The following is a 22,758-nucleotide window of genomic DNA, read 5'->3' on the forward strand; positions in this document are numbered from 1 at the left end:
ACTCTCTGTCACTATCAGAGAGACAAAGGGAAGAAGTACCTGTTTGTGGACCTCAGGGCATGCCCTGCTTCCCTGCCAGTAACACCTGAGCAGTCAGTCATGATCAGCTTAACCAATACCTCTCTTGCTATACCTTCTCATCCTGACAATAATTTTTAGCTTTTTCTGTAGATCTGACCCTTCCTAGCAAGCAGGATGAACCTATTTAATTAATACTTGTATTTCTTCCCTGCTCTGAACACATCCTGAGCCAACAGAGACGTTATTCACACTGTGTCCCAGACAAGAAAGCTTTTACCACAAGGGATGATTTTCTGATGAAGCATGTGCTGGATGTGTGACCTTTGTGGGTTTACGCTGGAGAAGCTTCTGGAGTCCTTTAGACAAACAAACCCCTTAGCAAGCAGGATTTATGCGTGTTTTGTAGCCTTTGTGCCCAGAACCAGCTGCGGCTCTTGCTCCTATCAGCAGCAGGTAAAGTGCTTCTTACAGAGAGTGTTTGAGGGACTTTGGAAGGGGCTATGGGACCCCTTGGGAAACACGTGGTGTAGGCAGTCTGTCACTGCCCGGGGACTCTGGCTTGCCATGAGATCCGAGCTGGAGATCTGCTTGTATTTATGCAGCTGCAAAGAGGTAATTGTCAAGTGACTTATTTTGCAAGAGCCTTTGGACAGAAGGGATTTTGCCAAAATGAAGGATGAGAGGGTGCATGTCCATGATGGGCTTCCAGCAAAACCTTGGAACTAGGCTTTTGGAACTATTAAACACAAAATTCATTTATTTTCTAAACTGAAGACATTCCCTAGGGAAAAATTAGAAAAAAAAAAAAAAAAAAGTTTCGGCTGAGACTCCCACGTATCTAGTAGGAGCAATCCTTTTTGGAGGTGTTTGCCACAGAGGCAGAGGAGATAAGGTCAGCGGAAAGAAGTGGCCAGGAAGGGGGGAAGGAACGAACTCATGGAGTGAAATTGCCCAGAAGCAAAGCTCAGCCACTCACTTTGCAATGAAAAGCTTTATCATCTCTGCACAGATTAGTGCAACTAAAAATAGCTTCAGCTCAAAGTAAACAGTTTTCTGAGTGTGCTCTGCCCTGCTGGAATGCCAGCCCCACACAGAGCCACCATGGCAGCAGCCACAGATATGTCCCCACGGTCCCAGTGCCCAGAGGGGCTCCCCACATCCCTGCTCAGACCCTCAACCCTGCCCGTTAATAGGGGTGATCCTGGAGGGGGGAGGGGTCACTAATGAGTTTAGCCTCATTACAAGATTTTCTGTGTTTCACTTATTGAACCCTTCTGATGAGCAACTTCTATAAAAACAAAATGGGTCTGAACACTGGGTAATTCATTCAGACATCCCAACACCCACTCTCTCTTCCCGAATCAACAGCAAGCAGTGTCCCTCCCTTGACAGCAAAAAGAGTGGCTTGTCACTAAAGCTGCTTTTACGTGTTGATTTCTCTTCTCGTGAATCTCCAAGTGAAGCTGTTATTTGATGGCTTAAGATATCCACTCCTGCCTTGGGGAACCCAGCACATCAGTGAAATATGTTCTGTAGGGGGCTTATGGATCAAAAAAAGTTTAAGTATTTATTTTATTGGAGGAAGTCTGCAAAAAAAAAACAGGTTGTCCCATTTTTTTCCATGCGTATCTTGTGTCATTCCACATTTCCTTGCAATCTTGATGACATCAAGTGACATGGAGACCTCAGTGCCTGGGAAATGCAGTGGGAAGTTGCTCTTAGTGAGGAGGCTGTGTGCTACATCAGCACTGCTCCAGCCCTGGCAGCACGGGCTGTCTGGGGAAGAGAGGCTTAGGCTGCACAAACATTGGGGTCAGAGGCAGGTCAGACCCTTGTGAAGTGACAGCCTGTCTCCTTGGACTCCAGAGCTCCTCAGTGGCCTTTGTGCTGGTGGTTTTCCTTGCTGGGGCAGGCAGCGTGCAGTCCAGCACGGCAGTGCTGCTTCAGGGCTGTGCTTCTTTACACTGCACCCTTTGGGATACTCTCACCTCATCTGGACATTTGCCCTCTGAGATTGCTTTGGTTATGCCCCTCTGCCAGCTAAAGTTGACAGTCAGCCTGCAGGGCAGTGTCTGTGCTTTCCCATCCCATGTGGCACCAGAGTAGCCAAGGTGGCACCCAGAGCAAGGGCTGTCAGCCAGCACAAGACATCCTTTCCCTGGATCATTGCTCTCTGCATCCCACTCTGTGGCACAGAATTAAAAAATTCACAGTTCACTGCAGACCAACTGCAAGGTCAAAAGCAGCAGAGCCAAACCTCCAGTTGTCCACAGTGGTAATGGCATCACCATCGATTTTGGGCTATGCAGTACAGCACAGTACGAGGCAGATGGAGTCAACAGCCTCACCAAAGACAAACGTGTGAGTAAAGCAGGAGCCACTAAAGGCTGATTGTGGCTGCAGCTGAGTCAGTGAGCTCAAGGTTGTGACACCGTGCGTCACACAGGGCAAGCCACGCCAGGCAGCTCTAACCTCTGCCCATCACCTCCAGATCAATGTCTTATGGTGGAGAGAGCAACAGGAAAAGATAGTGAGCATGAGCATCAGGAGTTATTGGAAAATGTCAGCCTTTCCTTAAGAACAGGAAGACTGAACACATTGAAAGCCATGCATTTTTATCCTAATGCATTAAGATTTCAGGCAAATTTTTTGGCATCTTGGGCCTGCCACCCCTTCTCCCACTTGTGAAAAAAAAATACAGTCTGTAGAAAAACTAAAACTGCATTTTATTATTTTTTTACTTAAAAAGAGTTTTAATGGAAAATGTTTGACTAGTCGGTGTAGGGGATGGTGTTAGATGAAAAAGCCACTGTAAGGACACACAAGTGTGTGCAGAAAAGGATGGACTTTGTGGTAGATGCTTGGGGGGGGCCTGTTTCCAGGACCACACACGCAGGACTGGGAGCTTTGAGCAAGACAAGATGTGTCTTAATCTAGAAGTACATACACTGAGCTCCTGGCTTTCCAAAGGACTTGGCTGCTGCCATTGTTCATTGTTGCCTGTTCTGTAATGGCGTGGACCACATTCTGCCAGGGAAATGCCTGGGTAACTGGTGTAGCACTTGCATCCTTACCAGACTCAGCCTCCAAACCCTGCGGTCCAAGTGAAGCTCTAACCTTCTGGATCCCTTTCAAATGTGTGCTGGAGTAAAGGGAAAACTGCAGCCTTGGCCAGACCAGCACAGGCAGTCTCCTGAGGCTGTGCTGGCCCTTGGCACAGCAGAGCCCTCCTCCCTCCCTGGCATCTCATGAAGACAGGCAGGGCATTGTGGTGAATCCCTTACTGCTACTTTTGGGTAAGAGCAGCAATGTGTGTCTCAAAACGACTGGAGAGAGATGAGTTCTGCCAGGTAATGCATCTCAGGAAATCAAGTGGGCTTCCTGGGGCTGCTTTTGAACTAAAACTGAATTGAGTCAGGAGGCTGTACAAGGTAGGTTTAGGGATGCACTGAGCATGGGTGTGTTTTGCTCTATCAAGGTCCACTGCCCTTCATCTGTGCCTCAGCATTGTCATCAGGGTGTTTCCTGTGCTGCCTGCTGCTGTTGTTGGTGGTTTTATCTCTTCCTCTGATCCTGTGGGTATCTTTCACAGCAACCACTACGTTTTTGGGCACACACAAATTCTGGCTGGAGGTGGTGATGGCAGCAGAGGTGGAGAAGGTCGAAGTGTGCAGGGTGGTGCTGGGGTGGGAGGAGAGGAGGGTGCTCTTCTCCTGGCACTGAGTGGCTCTGGGTCCCATCTGTCATGGGAAAGCTGCAGGAATGCAGAGATGCCACTTCTGTGCCTGTCTGGTGCTCAGCAAGACAGTGGGTTGGGAAAGTGTTCCTGGCTCACACCACTCACTTTGCATGCAACCTGAAACAAAAACTTGCCTAGCTCGAGTGGGGATTGGATCCATTCCTTGGCAAACACCCTTTGTGCTCCCCAGTTGAGTTGCAAGGACCTGAGTGCTCTTACAGCAGGAATGAAGCAAATCTTTCACTCTTTCAGCAAAGCTATTAGCACTAATGAGCCCTGTTGTAGCAGAGATCAGGCAGGAGCAGGCAGCACTATGCACATTCCTGTGTGCTCACACACCTTCCCTCCATGCTGCTGGGGCCAGGCAGTAGCTTAGGCCCAGAGGACTGCAGCCACTTTGAGTGTTTGGTTTCAGCCACCCAGTCTGCAAGGCTGATGGGACACCAGGAGGTGATGCCGGCTAGAAGGACCTTCCTCAGTCCATGTGGTGCTGAGAACATCCAAAATTTCCTCTTCTTCCCTAGTGACCTTGAGCTCACTGAGAGCTCCCAGGGTGTGCTTCACAAAGGCAGGTTTTAAATGGGGAACTGCACCTTCCCTCTTAAATCCAGGTGCTAACACCAGCTGACTCTGCATTTCACCCCCAAATACAGCTGGCACACAGGGGCAGATGTGCTGAAGTACTCCTGGTTTTTACTCCATGGGAGTCAGTGGAGCAAGAAGTGTTCCAAAACAACACACGGGTTTTTCTTGGGAGGTACTTTGACAGCGCTCTACAGCTGGTACGATAGCTCAGGCTGCACGGAGTGTGATGGTGTGTGTGCCAGGCCCGGTGGAGAGGATAAAGGGTGGGATGCGGGTGGGATGCAGGTGGGACGTGCATCCAAGCAATATGCCAGAGAAACCTGGGGAGCAGCAGGCAGGAAGGAGCGCCGGGCAGCAGAAACCCCAGCGCATCGAAGGGAGGATGCTCGGGCACACGCAGCTGCCAGGGGATGGGGTTACAACCCGAAGCTAAACAAAGATCCCTGTGAAAAGGAAACGGATCCCTCCTGCCGACTGTAAGGTAGGAGCCGAGCGGGAGCGGCTTGACATCATCGGGCAGAGCATTGGATTACAGCAGGCAGGGACTGACTCGAGGAGAGAACACGCCCCTTGGCCCCACAAGTGCAACTTCATTTAGCAGCTCCCAGGAGAAGGAAACTGCAAGTCGGAAAGTGGCTGCGAGGCTGCAGGCCGGCTTGGCTGCTGGCCACGGCGGGCAGGGACGGCAGGAGGGGGACTCCAGCCTGGGCTCCTCGCTGGCAGGAGGGTGTTATCCAGCCTGGGCTCCTCTTTGGCGGGACACGGCGCTCGGGAGAGGAGGAGCGGCAGCAGCGGAGCTGTAAGTAGAGCTGCGCTCGCCGCGGTGGGGGCGAGGGGCTGGTGGTGACAGGGACACCTGCAGCCAGGAGCTCCTGTGCTGCCCACGGCCTCGCCACCAGACAGGGCTTTGTTCGGAGACACGGTGAACTTTTACCCACCCGGCTGCCGACAGCGAGGGGTTTGCTGCCGGCAAACCGTGGGCTGGAAAAGCAGAGCTGCATGCCGGTTTGTGTGCTGGTGGGAGAAGCCGCTCGCAGGCTCGGCAGGGAGGTGGCTGTGCTCGCTCGGGATATAATGCGCTTCAGCACCCACCGAGAAGGGGTAGCAGGGACAGCAGACTCAGAGGATAGAAATCACAGAGCACCGTGGATCAGTGACCCCCGTGGGGATTTCCGGCCTCATTTCCAGCATGTGGCCGTTTATTCTGAGCGCTTTGCCGGAGGGAATCCCTTCCAGCACGGGAGTGGGACAGGCACCGGGGACAGGCGCCCGGGACAGGCACCCGGCGGTCCAGTAGTGCGGGGCCGGGCTGGGAATCCATCCCTCGGGATGGCAGAGCCAGGCTGGGAATCCATTCCTCGGGATGGCAGAGCAGGGTTGGGAATCCATCCCTCGGGATGGCAAAGAGAGGCTGGGAATCCATCCCTCGGGATGGCAGAGCTGTACGGCTGCCCGGGACTCCCCTCGGAACTGTGGACACCAGCAGAGCTTTGTGGCAGTGGGAGCAGGCTCGGAGACTTGCTGGCATCCGGCTTCCAATGAAATGTTTGAAAATGCAAACACTTCGGATAAAAAAAAAGAACTGCTGTGTGGTGGTATTCTCAGGAGGCTTTGCAAATTCCTCCACCTCGAAGTTGTGTGTCTTACCTCTCTCTGGATCCCTCTAAGCAGCTGTAGTGAGCTTAGTGGGGAGATTTCACACGCATGTAATGCCTTGGCCCCTAAGGCGAGTTAGGGAAATTTCCTTTTGCTTGGAAGGAATAAATGGTTTTGCAGATCAAGAGCCAAGTATAGCTGTGAACCCAGAGGCAATGCCCTGGGTGCCTGTTCTGGTGACTCAAACCAGGCGGAGGCCAAGTCGGGGTCAATGAGCACGGGGCTGCTGCTGCATGATTTGTGGGGTGGGTACGGCTCCATTGGGTGGCTGAGACTCTGATTGTGACAGTCCCTCGAGCTCTGGGCTGTTTGCTTGGCATGGCTGGCTTAGTTCCTGTGGGGCAGCACTTGACTCTTGGCTGAAAAGAGCCACCCTGCTAATGTGTGGCCACCCAGCTAAGAAATTGCCACCTTTCAGCTCTTGTGAGGGATGGTGTCTATGAAAGAAGGATCTGTGAAGAGATCCTCAATGGCCGAATTTGTTTATAATGCAGATGTAGGCTAAATAGTGATTTATGAACATGGATGTACCAATACAACTTAATGTACCTTGGGCACAGAACACAGCATTGAGTCCTTCAGACAGAGTTCCACAGGGATATGAGCACCCCATGCCATCATTTTGGGGGACACTTTCTACAGAGCAGATGACTCAGATGCCTCAGAGAACTGGATACAATTAGCTACAGTACATAGGCAGCTTGGTCACAAAGAGATGAAGCCCAGGAATGTTCACAGCTGTGCATCTTCCAACCACCTGGTACTTCTGTACCCAGTGGCTGATTCTGAAGGGTGTACAGGCTCATGATGAGCTAGGGTGGGAAGCTTTGCTTTTTTGCTCTCATTTCAAAAAGGAATCAATGTATTTTTGATCCCACTCAGAGGAATACCCACAGGCACACAACCTTGCCACTCAAAATAACTATGGAAGACATTTTCCAAGCTGCTAACATTTCCTGATCTCCCACATTTCAGAGCCAGTTCCTGCAGCACACTGCTGTGCATTAATGCCTCCAGCTTGTCTGGGCACCCAAGCACCAGCATCATTCCTGTTTTACATGGGCCTCACACAAAGCAGATGATTTCCCTGGGCTCACACGTCTGTGGCAGAATGAGGGGCGAATCCACAAAGCCATAAGGAACAGCAGAAGCTTCTACCTGGCTTTTTCGTTTGCCTGTGTCACCCTGTTCTGATCACTCCCATTTTTCACACTCCAATTGTTTCTCCACACCCTTAGGGGTTTCTTTAATGTCATCAAAGCTGTTTATATGGACTGAACCAGAAAATAAATTTTCCATCACAACATCCATTTCAGAGAGGATAAGAGGAGAAGAAGCCCACTGCTTCTGGCTGTCTTTTGCTCACGACTAGGAAAAGAAAAGTCATAAGGGAAGCACAGCCAGCACCAGCCAGGGAGAAGGGAAGGTTCATGTATTCCATGGGCCTTGTCCCAGGCTCCTCATGGTGGCTGTTAGAGAGGTTGGGATCGCTCCAGATCTTGCCTGGAACCTGCAGCACAAGCAGGAAGAGCAGCAGTTGGACAATGAACTGCCCTGGGCCCCGCTTCAAAACTCTCACTCTCTTCAAGCCTAAGGGAGCATGTACTTTGCACCACTCATTTCTGGTTTCCACAGCAAGTTCCCCAGCACTTCCCTTCCCAGGAGAGCCCAGAGAGGCCAGGTGCTCTTTGCACAGCTCCTCCATGCAGGCACATTGCTGCTCACAAGCCCTGCCTGGGGAACTCCCCGGCGGGCTCCGAAATGCCATTTCTGTTGATACTTGCAGTGATGTAATAAGCCAAACATATCCCCACCAGAGCATCACCAACTTTACTGGAGTTACTGGAACCACAAAGGGTAATTAATATGTGGTGCTCATTGCCATGAGATACCCGTGGAACAAAGAGCTCCTAAGGCATTTGAATGGATATCAGGGCAGTTATCTGGGTAACAAAACAATCCTGGCTATGATTAAGAGGATATTGCATTGTAAGCATTGTAACACCTTCTGGCTCAGAGTCATTAGGGACTTATGAAAAGCATTCCATGACAATTAGAGGTTTTCTTGTAGCTCTGAAGCTGAGGATGCCAGCTGCTGCTGGAGACAGGGCACTAAATGAGGCAGTCTGGCTGCTCTGGGAGGACCAGGCTGCTGCCCTGATCAGCCGTGCATGCAGCCTGTTGTTTACCCAGCAGCCAAGAGACACAAGAACAACCTCTCTGCTGCCATCACCTTGCTTGAAACCAGGATTTCCTCTCTGGATCAAAGCAGCACCACAACAGCTGTTGTGTAGAACAGTCTTGAATTCTGCCAAAAAAACATTCTGGGGTGTGTTTATTTGGAACATACTTTCATTTTGAAGCAATGCTGAGAGAGCTAAGGTTGTTTCACTTGTTTGCTCCTTTTGGGTAACAGCTGATCACCATGGAGGGAATCTGAACTTCAAACACATGCAATCGTGCACGTTGAATAGGACAAGAGAAAATGGTCTTAAGTTGCAACCAGGGAAGGTTTAGGTTAAATATTGGGAAAAATTTCTTCACCCAAAAGGGTTGTCAAACACTGAAACAGGCTGCCTAGGGAAGCGGTGGAGTCACTGTCCCTGGAGATGTTAAAAAAGATGTGTGGATGTGGTGCTTGGGGACATGGCTTAGTGATGGACTTGTTGACCTTAAAGATCTTTTTCAATCTAAGTTATTCTATATTTCTATGCTGATGCCCTTGTAATTTATTCCTGATAGGGTATGGATGCTTATCTAGACAATGAACATTTGCAGTAGGGTCCCAAAATAATCCATGGTACCTTGATGTGTTCCAGGACTAAACTACCAAAAAAAGTCACTGCAGCCCATCCTTAGGTAGCACCAATCCACGTGCCACTATTAAAGTTCCAAACAGCCCGGCCTTTGTGCTGAGGGGCCTCTGGAGCTCTGCCCATCACCCTGGGAGCAGCAGGACCAGGTGAGCCAGAAGAAGATGAGCCTTTGTAGATGGAGCAGGAGGGTCAGCTTCAAATCTGCAGAATCCAGATGCCCAAGCAAGGGCTATAGGGACATCTAGGTGGAGCAGGGTTTACCAGCTGCTGAAGAGTTTTTGTCTCCAAAGCTAGCTGTTTTTTGAGAGAGAAAATGGGGGTTTCCCATCATGTCCCATCACAAACAGGGCTACTCAGTGATAACTTCTACTTCAGAGCATCATTGCTCCAGTTTACTTTAAGCCTCTCTTGGCAGAGGCCCACGTGTTTTGAGATATTTTGCAACACTGCTGAAGTGCTGGAGGTTTAACTGTTTGGGCAGAGTAACCCACAAGCCAGGGCAGAAAGGCAAAGGAGGAGAATAAAAACTCGTGAATTTCCAAAGTTGTGTTTCTTCCTTCCTGCTTTTGTTTGTTTGTTTGGTGCCCGAAAAGGGCAATGCGTATTCCCAGAGTTGTGGGAATACTGTTTCTTTTCCGGTCCACTGTTTCCAGTAAGCACTTTGCTATAAATGGGGTTTAGACAAACAAAAGTTTATTGTTAAATTCCTGTGTCTTTGTTTAGCTCCTGTCATGATAATAATTAGCATTTTCCACTTCTGCAAGCCTGTCATCTGCAGAGCTGAAAGTGCTTTAAAATATTTGAAACATCCAACAGTGGGAGGGAGTATTAATAGCTCCATTTAACAGATGGGCAAACTGACACATAAAAGTAGCAAGTGCCCTGTCCTTGAAGCAGGGCCAGAGCCAGCAAGTAGTCAGCTCCAACTACAAAGTTTTGAAAGTGGGTCAAAAAAATAAAGAGAAAGGCTGTAGATCTGTCCCAGTTTGGAAAATGGTGGGAAATATTTTCTGTTGCAGTGATACTCAGCCCAGATGGACCAGACAGATGAATTGCTAGATGAGCTACTGCTTATATGGTTAAATGGCTCATCCCTTGATTTCTGTCCTGCTAACATTTGTCCCTGGGACAAAGGGAAAAACACAGTCCATGATGTTCCAAAATAGTCAGAAAGCTGAAACAGCTGCTAAAATAAGCAAGTCTCCTGTTGGCTGAGCTCTGCAGGTCAGGGAATTGCAAAGCACCCACAGATGTTGAGACCACAGAGGAAATGTCTTTGAGCAGGGCTTGGGGACAGCAGGAGGAGGCTCAGCTGTGCACAGACAGCAGAGCTCCAAGGAGCTGGACACAGACCCAGCAAAGCAACCAGAACCAGATTAAACTTGCCCTTTCACCTCGGAGAGGCTGATATGGGAGTTTCACTTCTTTAAAGGGCAGCAGAGCTGCAAACCAATATTCATTTATAGTCTGGAGACAGCTGCTGGTCCCTGCAGCGCAGGTCAGGACATGAGATGTCTCAGTTCTCCCAGCACCTGAAGGAGGGCAAAGAAAGAAGCAAAACCAAAGAGGACTCCTCTGTGCAGCCCAGCTGGACTTTCCATGTGCTTTAACACAGCAGTCCAAGTCTATTAGCACAAACCCTCCTGAGGAGGACACAACATCCCACAGCCCCTAGGCTGGTGTCTCCACCAAGCCAGGCTCCATCTGAGTCTGCTGGGCAGAGCCCTGCCAGCCCCTGCCACCCCTCTGCTATCCTGGTCATACAGTGGGAACAGCAGCTGAGCTTTATGCTTCCCAAAACAAGCACAGATAATGTTTTCTTATTTTCTTTCTTTTTTTCTTCTTCCCCAGAAGCTGTTGTCCTGCTCTGCATGAAGTGTGTTTGAAGTCATGTCCAGAAGGAAAGTCATCTAAATCAGGTAGGGACTCCCACTATGGCTGATAAAGCTTTTACTCACAGGGAAATATTACAAACAGAAATGGGTTTTTTCCTTCCTGTAGCATTGAGTCACTTGACCTCCCTCTGAATTACTAGATGCTAGAAAGCTTCTAAGAGGAAAAAAGTACTAACAATTCCACCATAATGACTTTTCTGCTGTAGTATCCACACCTCACAGCCATGTCCTTGTACCAAGCCACATTGCAGCTCTGACTGCAAGCAGCCACAGTGCCAGTTGTGCTCTGTGGCCTCTCCCTGCCAGTAGTGGGGATGTGCTGTGCAAATCCTGCTAAAGTCTTTACATGTGTGTAATGTTGTGAGTTCTGTTGTATGTGTAGTGTCAGCCCAGCAAGATCCAGGAACCCCCAAAGCCCAACCTTTCATGGTTCCTGCACAAATGGCAAGTTCTCTCTGTGGCTTTACCTGTGGCTCCTGCACTCAGAGCATCCCCTCTGTCCTTAGATTATGTCACTGCTTTCCCTTGTTCCTGTGCTAGGTGTCCCTTGCTCAGAGCTCCCAGGGTTGTTTTGTGTGGATCTCAGGAGTGGTGCACACCGACATCCCTCCTCTTGCAGGTCTCTCAGAGCAGCTCATCTCTTGCATACAGCAGTTTCCCTCTGCTTGCTGGAGACACCCATGTCCTTCTATGTCCAGGACACTTCAGCAGACCATGAAATAGTTAGCAATTGATTTTATTAGGAGCTTTCCCTTTCCTGAGACTACAGCTAGCAATCACTGAGCATCCCCAGGACAGTGCTACAGCCACGTCTGGACCACCACTTCAGCTCAGGTTTAGATGTCACAGCCCTGGGGACGTAGGCAGAAGGATTTACCCTGCCTGCAGGAAGGATCAGGAGCTGCTGTCACCTGACGCAGCTATAAGGAAATGTTTCATCTGTCACAGAAATCTTCAGCAAAGGAGATGTGCAAGCCTGCAGAGCTTTCTCTGCCCAGACAGGGGTCCCAGCAGGGTGACACAGCCAAAGGGGGTCCTTCAGGTAATCCTTCAGATTCCATCAGGTAACAGAAGCCATGGAGCTTCTGCCAGCCTGTTCTGAACCCCAACACCTCCCTCTGCTGTTGCATGGCAAACACCAATAGCATCTTCCCAGCCACCAAAGACAGATCTCCCCCACCCCCTTTCACAGCAGCACTGCCCCTGCCCCAGGCTGAGGTCCCAGCGGTGGAGCAGACACACAGGGCAGCCCACTCCAGGGAGCAGAGCTAAGCCTGTCTTAGCTAATCAGCTCCATTCTGTACTGACACTCTTAAGAGGTGCCCTGGTTATTTTTAGGCACCACTGGGAGCTGCCAGGGCTCTTGCACCCCAGGAGGCTTCACAGCCTTTCTCTGAGTCCCTCACACTGCTCTGAGTCAGGATGACTCGGTGCTGGATGCAAATTCCTGTGGGATTGTGCAAGCCTCGCTAAGGCAGAGCCAAGGCAGGTGGCTCTCAGCTTCAGGCAACCTGTGCTGAGCAGAGCTTCCCCAGGCAGCAGCAGCCAAACCTGCCCAGTTAGAGCCCCCACAGCTCCTCTCCCAAGCTCAGCTCCCCTCACCAAGCAAGCACTGCTTTCACACAGCAGCAGAGCTCAGCTCCTCAGATGACAAAGAAAAGTTGAAATAAACAGCTCCGTGGTGTTTTATGCATAAAAATAAGGATTCATCCTTGCATGCCTCTGTCCTTGTAGAGGCATCTCACTCAACCCAGAAACAGAGCTACACCACCAAAAGCTTTGCCTTCCTCTTACGTGACAAGGGCAGCTGTGCTAGAAAACAGCCCCAGCTGCATCTCCTCCACACTTTTTTGACTTCTCCTTACCCAGGGAAGCTGCAAGGTATTGGGGAGCTTCCCAATACCTGAGAGAATCCCTGGGCCAGGAATTCAAGTGGGGTTTTAGAAGGTGATGCTCACTCAGAGCTCGGTGCCTCTGTGTGATCAGAAGAGCTGTGGGACTACTGGGGATTCTCCAGCATTTGGGGTGGAATCCAGCTGGGACTTTTCTTCATGAACAGTCTGGAGGGAGGCAGGGAACCCAGGCCTGGAGGGGATCCCCACTGCTCAGGAATTCACCCCATGGCTTGGTGTGATCCTCACAAGCAGGGAGGATCCATGGGATGTGCCTGCCCCAGCAGCTCTGGGACTGTAGCTGAAGGGTCACTGGTCTGTGGTTTGTCTGCTTTGTAACTTCAGGCACTAGCACATCTTCCATACAGTTTTTTGTGTAAAAATACGTTGACACATAAAGGCAAATAAATAAGAAGTTGTGAGAAAATAAAAGTAATGGAGAAGGTACTCTTCAGCCCCAGATTCCTTAGAACTTTGAAAGTGTCCCTGCAGGGGACAGAGGGTCCTGTGGGTGCTCATGGCTGCTCTGAGTGAACATGAAGGATTTGTTTCTCTTCTCTCCTCTCTGCCAAGCAAAAGCCACAGAACTGTGTCCATCCAGTGCCAGCTTACCCTGAGGGGGTGAAAAGGGGCAGTGAGAAAGGTGCCAGCATGCCTTATCCCACTATCACCCATCCCTCAGAGGGACAGATGGGGGCAAGCCAGAGTGCCCAGATTCATTGGCACCTTGAAGCTGAGAGATGGGAAAAACAAGCTCGACCTGGGAACAAAACAAAAATATAACTGCTGTCACGGCAACTGTCTCCAGATGCACAAAGAGACCAATTATTTCCATTAATCAACTTAGCTAGAAGCTGCAGAAGAGGCTTAAGCTGCATCAAGGCTGGGTAGTGAGGGGAGGGTGGAGCAGAGGGGCTCCATCAAACAGTGATTCTTCCAGTGGTGGAGGATTTTTGGAACAGATTCTCAGCACCTGTATCTTGTGGAGACTAACAGAGGGGTGCTGCCTGCTCCAGGCAGGGGGATGCAGGCTGTGAGCACTGCTGGGCACTGGGCTGCCTTCCTGCCAGATGGATGGATGGATGGATGGATGGATGGATGGATGGATGGATTGATGGACAGACAGACAGACAGGCAGCTCTCTCCCACCATCACCCATACATCCTGATGCTAACAGGGGGCCACTAGGGCTGAGCATTGCTCTCCTGCCTCCCTCAAGCTCCCCCTCTCCCCTGGGGATCAGAGCAGAGCATACAAGGACTTGCCCTATCCCCATGGCAATGGTCAGTTGTGATTTTGAAATCTGTCTGGACCATTTCTTACATAATTTGGGAGCCAGGCAGTGGCTGTGAGGATGTGGAGCAGCAGGAGGTACCTTGGGAGAGGGGGGACTCTGCAGTGGGGGGTGTGCTGAAGGCCAGGAGGGAGGGGAAAGGAGTTTGGGGAGCTCAGGAGAGCTAAATACAAAGTTTGTGAAGTCAAAGGAGTTAGTCTAAGCCTAATCTTAAACATGGGGTTTAGCAATTGGTTATCAGTTCTACAGGCATTAAATGATCTTTATACTGCAAAACCAGGCCAAATGAAAAGAAGGGATCTATTTGTGAACACTGAACCTCTGCTGTATCTGCTCTCCTCCTAAAGGAATTAAAATTATCCAGCAAGTCCTAGAGATTGCTAGAAGCTCTGTTCCTGCAAAACCATTGCAGTGCCTGGAGCAGTTGTGATGTCTGTTCTGGCTGAATTTATCATATTTAGTATAAGAGCCTGAGGGTGCAGAGTTATTACAAGGAATCCCACAGCAAAAGCCTTCCATAAATATGGATGTGCTGGACCCAACTTGATGTCTCTTCATCACTGAAATCTGGTGAGGTTTTCTGTGCTGTTCTTGAAGCCATTCAGCAGGGGATGGGCACTCAGTGCTCCTGCCTCTTCTTACCAAACCAGGACACTCAGAGCTCAGCAGCTTGGAGCACACCAGTTCTGGCCAGTAAGAGCTATCACCACCTCATTGTGGAGAGCACAGAGCCAACAGGAAAACAGGGGAGCTCTGTGTCTGCTGCAGACCCTGTCACCAGCCTCACACAGCTTGTTGCAGCCAGACTTGGCTCCCAACAGGAGCATCTTCATCCTCAGCTGTATCTTCAGCTCAGTTTCTGGCCAAGGATCTGAGCTCTAGTGCATGGGGGTCATGAGACATAACAAGGCCTTTACAGCACAATCACAAAATATCCCAATAACGCCATTACAGAGCCCTTCTTCTTTGATGTACAGCCCCTCATGCATGTTCCCAGACAAGACCCAGTGGAAAATTTGCTGGAATTCCAGCTGGACATTGTTAGACGGTTGGTGGAAACCCCCTGACCTCAAGTGCTGGCTTCAGCCCTACGGGATATTTTTTTTCTCCTCGCTGGATGTGACTCTCCCAGCAGGAAACCTCACAGCAAACCCACAGGGAGCACAGAAATCCCGGTGCTTCTGTCTTTGTGCTCTACCAGGCCCCCCTCTTTAGTAAACCACCCTACACTGCAAATATTTTAAAAGCCCAGCATGGCTGTTGAGTATGTTTTGCTGTTGTTATGGATCCAGTCCCAGCAGGAGAGGTCTAATAATAGTCCCTGTACCCTGGAATGAAAGGGCAAGGGGCACTGCACAATGTGGAGAACTCCAAGGCGACTGCACTGCTTCAGGCTTGGTGGTGGGATATGATGCTTGAGCAGAAAAGGCAGTCAGATACCCCCATTCCTAAGTAGAACTTTGGAATTTCACCCCAGAAACATGGCAAGGCTTTGTTTAACTTCAGGGCTTTGCAACTCCAGAAGTTTGGAGAGTGTTAAATCCACTGGTTAAATCACCAAGCAGGAGGGACAGCATGTCCTGGGCTGGGCTGTGGGATGAGAGAACCATCTCCAACCAAAACCTGCAGCTCTTGGTCCCACCTGCCACTGGCACTGGACAGCATGAGGCCAAAGCTGGGCTGCAGCTCCTTGAACAGGATTGCCAGGGCTCCTGAGGCTGGGAACTGCCTTCAGCAGGCACAGGGAGGGCTGAGGCACAGGGCTCAGGGACAGCACAGAGGGCAGGGCAGCACTGTGCTGGCTGCCTGCAGGGACAAAGATGTCCAAGCAGGGCCTTAAGCTGCCTCATGGATCTGTGCACAGAACAAGGTGAGGAGGAGAACACTGAGGAAGGTGAGAGGTTAAGGGGCAGAGCAGGAGGCACAAAGCAGGCAGGGGGGAATAGTTGAGTTCAGCCCAACCTGCTGATAGCCAGCACCAGCACCCAAAAACAGTCCTTCCTAGCCATTAAGAGTTTAACCTAGACAAGGGACAGATGCAATGTTGTGTGAAGGGTTTCCTTGAAACTGGAGTGTGACTGTAGCATCCACCCAATCCCAGGGATCAGCCCTGGACACTGGCTGGGATGGCAGAGCTGGGGCAGAGCCCTGTGCTCAGGGAGCCCTGCCAGGCATGCCCAGGTCACTTCTCTGCCACTCTGAGGTTGTTTGCAGTAACTCTTAGCTGTATTCCTAGGGATCCGTGCTGTGAAGCAGGCAAGGCGGACACTGTAATTAAATGCAGGCTCGTCAGTGGAACCAAATGGGACATGGAGCTGAGCCAAAAAAAAAAAGCTTCAGTTTATTCTACCAAAAAGCAGAGGAAATATTTAACTCTTTAACTTCATAGCACCCACCTTCCAAGTGAGCAAAACACACCCCCAGAATGAGTAGGACTGGTTTAGCTGCAGCCCCAGAGTGGAGCCAGCTGCTCTGTCAGCTGCTGGGTGATTTCCCTGGAAAATGCCAGCAAGCCCAGTTAAAATCCAGCAGCAAAACCACTCAGGAAGCCAAATCCCCACCAGCAAAGCCAAGACTATTACAACTCGGATTTTTTAGTACTCACAAGACACTACAGAAAAATAAGTCCAAACCAAACAGCAGGCTTGGCAGATGCAGGGACAGGAGCATAGGCAGCTCTGGCGACATACCTTTGTCAGTGGCAGTCTGTCTGGGGTTTCTTCACTTGTTGCCAGCTGCCCTGGGACAGGCAGCACCTTGTCCCCATGGCAGAGGGGACACAGCTCCCTCCAAGCAGCAAACTTTAGAAGAATATACAACAGGCAGCAGATCCCAGCTCCCCTGCCCCATCCCTGCGGGCTGGCACGCTGTGCTGGGGGCACAGGGACTGCTCCTGTTACCATCAACAGCAGAGAGGAAAGGGAGGGCAGGAAGGACCCTCTGGGGACAAGCTGAATCACCTCGGTGAAGCACCCTGGAAACCTTCACATTGTACGCGTGTGCTGTGGGATTATTCCTGCAAAGCCTGGGAATAGCAGGAATCATCCTGTAAGTCACAGGAGAATGAAAAACCAAAAGTCGGGAGCCAGCAGGTGATGCACCTCCCTTTGCACCCCCTGTGACTGCCCACAGTGACACACTTTGGTTCCACTGAACTCTCTAGGCAAAAGGGAATGTAGTTCCTTTGCAGTCCCTAAAATATGTTAAAAGCAGTTACTGAGTGAAATCCCACAGAACTGTGAGTTCTGCACCTGGAAGTATGGAAATGCTGTTTGAAAAATCAGGTTTTCCTATCACAATCGAGGCAACTGCTCCCATCACCCTCTCAGCCCAACAACCTCCCAGAGGAGGAGGCTGGAATCTCTCTGCCAGCGGAGAGGGATCTGCCTGCAAGGTTTTTGAGAGCCACCCACTTTGAAAATCCCGGAGGAATTGCTCAAATATGAAAGGTTTGCTGTGAAACCTGCCTGTCTCCAGCTCTTTGCATGGAGAACTGAAGGCAGGAACACCCCCAGGCACAGAAATAAATAAATCACAGGCGCCATCTCCCGGCCACACAGTGGGAACCAGACTTGCACACTTGCTGCCCTCTGTTTTAATCTGGATCCCATCCTTTTCCCCTGTGAGGTGAAACAATTATTTGGCACAGCACTGCCACTGCCACTGGCAGCTACACCAATGGACACCGGGAAAATGCTGCATCTCAGGGCTGGCTCCTACTCAGTTTAGGGAAAGCTGGTGGTCTTGCCCCTGGTACAAGGAGCATGTCAGCTCTGGAAAGGCCTCAGTGGTTGGAGATGGACCTGGTTTGTCTGGCTGGCTTCTAGGGAAGCTTCCCGAGTCCCTGTGACATCAGCTGCTGAAGGTCAGCAGTGTCTGGGCTTCAGTGGCCTGGGAGAACTTGTCTGGAAATGATGGATTTCTGAGGATGCTTGTCCTGTCCTGGGGAAGAGGCACTTTGCACGTTGAGCTCATCCAGAGTAGGTGCCTTATCCTGGGAAGGGCACACCAGGGATGGAAGGAGGGAAGATGAGGAAATACATCTGAGGCATCTCTTCCTGGGGCAAGGGATGCAGCTTTTCCCAGGGCCCATTTAACAGCAGCCAGATGGATACCAAGTCTGTAGAGGAGGCAGGTGTTCACAAGAATTGTTAGGTTTGGGGAAACAAGATCTCCTGCAAGATCTGGGTGGGCCAAGCCCCATATCCCACCAGTGAGCTGGTGCCACTCCCTGAGCTGGCATCTGCACTAGGAGAGGAGTCCCTGGGGCTACAAAACATGCTGGGTTTCTGTGGGTTTTTGGTTACTGCACCCTACTCAGTTCAGGAGCAGAGAGAATCGAACCTCTTTTATGCAGTTACAGCATCTTCACCTGCATATTCTTTCTACTGCCATAATATCAGAGATTGAAGTGAGGAGTGTGACTCCTGTTCAGGCTGGTGCCTGAATCTTCCAGCATATTTCTCTGGCAGGAAAATCAATATCAAGCAGGATTCGTAAAGGAAGCTGAGGAAACTCCTCTGTGGGTCATTAACTTCAAGGCACAAAAGCGAGTTAATGTGCATTAAATGTGCATGAATTTGTTTTCACTGCACACGAGCATTTCTAATCGGGACCTGCTCCAAGCTCTGCCAGCAATCAGCAGGGCTTGAGGCACATTTTATAGTGATGAGAATCACAGATAAGACAGCAATTAATCTCTTGGTTCCATGCAGAAAAACAAAGTGCCAAACAGAGTATACAGGAGCAGGAACTGAGAACTCCAGGTTTCCTGAGCAGGGGCAGTGTGTGCTTGCCAGCTCTGTGCCCAGGAGCCAGGATGCCCACAACACCATCCCCGGGTCCCTGCACTCTGTGTGCTGGGCAAGTGCTGGCAAGGGCAGCCAACAGCCAAAATGAAAACCCAGCAACTTAAGGATTCATCAGCTGAACTCAGAGCTGGCTCACAGCAGAGCTCACATGTGACAAGTGGCTGCTCTGGGCCTTTCTTCGTGCTGAGCACTTGGCATTGGCACAAGTCTGGAGTGAAGGGATCCAAATGTCTCAGAGAAGGGCTGATTTTCACATGGTAAAGTGTTTATCTCACAGCAGCCCAGCCCAGCTTCTCCAGTGACATCCAACAGCCAGCGGAGACCAGTACTGCTCCAAGCCCTGTACCTGTAGAATATTCCCTATTCCCCAACTTCCCAATGGGGATCCACCATTTCCCATTACAAATTCAGTTTGGATCACCACCCCATCCCCCAAGCAGTGAGCCAAATTTGGCTTGTGTTCAAAGCTCCAGTGGCATTTTGAGGAAGAACTAGGGCTTTCTCTGTAATGCTTTTTCTTTAGAGAAAAGCTGCTGCAGGCGACCTTGTGCTTCCAAAGGGGAAGGCTGGAAACTCAGAGGAGAGCCAAATACTGTGTCTGCCTTTGCAGAACACCTGGGATGGATCCTTCCTGCCTACCTACCCTCACCTGGCACAGTGGGTCACCCAGCATGGTGGGTCTCCCTACATTGCCCCATATGAGAGAGGTGGTAGCTGACATTTCAGTGCCTGCTGTCAGAGGAACTGGAGCAGAGTTCCAGGGACTGGAATGTTACCCCACAGAGTAACCTAACCTGGAGCATCCTGGGCCTCACAGCTGTGTTTCTGTGTTTTCTCTGCAGCATTTTGCAAGTGAATAGAGATGCAATGGAGGTAGAGTCCAGCACCTACACCGATTTCATTTCCTGTGACCGGGCTGGCCGGAGGAACGCTGTCCATGACATCCAGCATGAGGCCACCACCATCAGCATGCGCAAGCTGACTGAGGACATGGGGGAGCTGGCTGTGCAGGGAGCAGGTGAGCTGCCACAGACACAGCACAGAGCCCAGCAGCTCCTGGCACAGGCTGGGAGGGCAGGCACAGAATGGCAGCACAAGTGGCCAGTCCACTGCTGGCCAGTGTCCCCAGCAGCATCACGCTGATACTCAGCAGGAGCATCCCATTCCTCACTGCTTCAGTCAGTGCCTTCATGCTCATGGGGGCTCAGAGAATGAGTGGGGAGAGAGTGGGAGACTCTCCAGGTCCAGGGGTGCTTGCAGTGAGCAAGATCCCTGGTTCCTGGCACAGGAACACTGCACGCTCCAGCCTGGTGCTTAAATAAGGCATGCACTGACCAAGAACCTTCTCAGAGCAAGTTACACATCAGTTATACCTTAGGCTTTATAAAAATCATGTATTGGGCAGGCTGTGGTTTATCTTTTCTTTTTTTTTTTTTTTTACGTGGTTGTAAAAAAAAAAATAAACCTTTGAATAGTTTTGCAGTATTTTAAATAACAACAGAAATAATTTTCACACCAGCAACCATCTCCAAATCCTCCCCTTCAGCCCAAATGTGGCAGCAGTATCATCCTGCTCAGTGTCTGCTGGGCAGCTGGCTGCAATGAGCCTGAATCCTCTGTCCAAACCTGCCATTCTCATTTCACTAAAAAGCAACACAACACAGACTATCATTGCAGAAGGGAAACTCAGTTTTTCCCCTTGCTTTCCTAATCCTCAACCTGCAACTATAAGAACACTTTAAAATACATTCATTACGCCAACTGTACTTCTTTCAGCACAACCATACCAGCATGTGTCCATCCATAGTAAGCACAAATTGGAGCTGCTCCACCAGAGAGCAGCCTAGGCAGCTTCCAGGCTGTAAGGAAGACAGTTCTGAGCACATTAAAGTTGTGTGAGTGCACATCCCTACCTTGAGGCTCCCTCCCAGCATTGCTAGACGTGTTGAGAAGTGTACTCCAGCATTGTGAAGGGAGAACTCTTAATCATAGGATCATAGAAAATGGCTTGGTTTGGAAGGGACCTTAAAGACCACCTTCCATGGGCAGAAACACCTTCCACTACACCTCCCAGCCTGGCCTTGAACACTCCTATGGGTGGGGCCAAGTATCTGGTCACAGGAAGGGAGTGGTAGATCTTCAGGTGAAAATCTTTCATCTTTCTGTATTAAATCAGCTATAGTAATCACTGATGGCTTGTGTCCTCAGCAGAGTGTAACTGTGCTTTCTTCCCAATCCTTCCTTCTGCAGAAAGCCAAAGAGATGCCAGTTCTTCTGACAATGATCCTGGAGCAAGACCAAAGGGGCAAGAAAGCAGCCCCTCCCCATAAGAGCAAAAAGGGGGGTGGGATGGGCAGAAGGAGGGCCTTGCTGTGAGCATTAAACAAGAATTTGTTGAATCTGTGGACAAAAGCCAACCTGGAACAGCAAGTTGTCTGTTAATGCCTCTGCTGGAACCATGCTTGTGGGGAGAGACACAAAACACTTGCAAGGACTGGCACCTCCAAAAGACTTCTGCTCCCATCCCTACTGGTTTAGAGCAACACTGCCGTGGTTGTAGTGATATGAACCATTCTCAAGATGCCTTAGCTGAAATTTTCTCTTAGGGGAAAAAACAGTTTCAGTAATAATAGACACGCCAGATTTTCCTGTCCAAGGTACCTTCCTCCTTTGCAGATTTAGACTATTATTTATTGTTTCCATAGATTAGAAATTTAGGTTGTTGGTTTTTCTAAGCCTCACCCTCATCTGCATCCTAGACCTGGCCTCTGGATTGTCCACATGGCCCCTCATCAGGTTGGGCAGTGGGGAAAGGACCCAACCTGTCCAGCTGCCCTCATGTCAACACTACTCACCTGTGCTGCTGCTGCTGCTTAGCATCAGAAAAGGACCAAAGCACAGCTCTGTGGGGATGAGCCCCACCTGGAGACACAGCAGCGCCAGCCACAGGCATCTTTTTTTCGGGTTTTAACACTTCAAGATGTTGTTAAGGGGAGGGGAGAAACATTTTGATGGTTTGACTGTTGACATTCAGGCTTAACTTTGCAAGCTGTTAGCTGAGATGATCTCTGGTAGGATCTCACACTCTTCTCTCTTTAAGGAGACATGTTTTGTGTTAAAGATGGTTTGATAAAACTACATAAGGTGTTGGAATAAATGACACAGCCTTCAAGTACTGAAGGTGTTTTTTTTCTGCCTGGATGTTTCTTCTTCCTTTGTTTTGCCTTTAGCTGTGGGGTGGTTTTGTAGGGAGACAGAGCTGTGCAAGAAGAGTGCCCTGAACTGGGTCTGTGAAACCCCATGGGTTTGCAGCACATGGATGGAGGCAGATGTGGTTGGGCAGAGATTATAAGTAAGTCTGCCCCCACTTTCCCAGGTTTACTGGGAAAGCCCAGGCTCCAGCAGGATTGGTGCCAGGGGGAAGAGGTGTTTTCCCTCTGCAGCACAGCACTACAGGAACATTGCTGGTGTTCCACTGGTCCCAGTGGAGTAGTCTGACTGGGACTGACCACCAGCACAGGGACAGGGCAGAGCTGGCCTAGGAAACTCTCCACTGGGGACACAAGAGCAAGCATTTCCCTAACAGCCTAGGGAAGAGCTGAATGTTACAAGTTTTAGATTTTTCAGCCAAAGGCCATAAATCAGCAGAGAAGTGGCTGCCACACAGAGGGAGAATTGTCTGTGAGAAGCAATGGCCAGGGGGTGAGCACAGAGGTGTCCACAGCTCCAGCCCCCACAGGGAACAAGGATTTGGCAGCAGGCAGTGGCAGTGGCTGCTGCTTTGGCAAAGGGCTCCTGGACTGGCTGGGTGTCATTGCAGAGCCATGCCCAGGCAGCAGCCAAGAGTGGGCTCCCACTTCCTGTGCCTGGGGCAAACCAGCAGGTAGCTCCTGGAGCTGGCTGACTGCACTGCTGTGTCTTTGAGCCCTGTTTCCAGCTCTCCTTAGCACAGAGCAGTGATTTTGGCTCATGCTGACACACACACAGAGCTGAAAGGCAGTGCAGAAGGAACTGAGCACCACACAAAACTTCCAACAGTCAAATGTGGG

The 22,758-nt window shown here is 50.3% G+C and overlaps 1 protein-coding gene across 1 annotated transcript; it reads left to right on the plus strand.

Annotated features, from left to right (window-relative positions):
• Positions 1-4,672: 4,672 nt before the first annotated feature.
• Positions 4,673-21,884, plus strand: PKIG (cAMP-dependent protein kinase inhibitor gamma). The gene is made up of 4 exons (XM_056507805.1): positions 4,673-5,144; positions 10,669-10,736; positions 19,552-19,727; positions 20,960-21,884. Exons 3-4 carry the CDS (start codon positions 19,577-19,579, stop codon positions 21,037-21,039), a joined length of 231 nt encoding a protein of 76 aa, XP_056363780.1. The 5' UTR covers positions 4,673-5,144; positions 10,669-10,736; positions 19,552-19,576; the 3' UTR covers positions 21,040-21,884.
• The last annotated feature ends 874 nt before the right edge of the window (positions 21,885-22,758 follow it).

Source organism: Oenanthe melanoleuca, chromosome 20 (genome assembly GCF_029582105.1).
Source record: "Oenanthe melanoleuca isolate GR-GAL-2019-014 chromosome 20, OMel1.0, whole genome shotgun sequence".
Classification (NCBI taxonomy): domain Eukaryota; kingdom Metazoa; phylum Chordata; class Aves; order Passeriformes; family Muscicapidae; genus Oenanthe; species Oenanthe melanoleuca.

What these genes read in the sequence shown, in the direction of transcription:
- PKIG (XM_056507805.1), top strand. Translation starts at nt 19,577, where the DNA reads ATGGAGGTAGAGTCCAGCACCTACACCGATTTCATTTCCTGTGACCGG. An exon ending in GCTGGCTGTGCAGGGAGCAG is followed by an intron (nt 19,728 to 20,959) that starts GTGAGCTGCCAC and finishes TTCCTTCTGCAG; the next exon opens with AAAGCCAAAGAGATGCCAGT.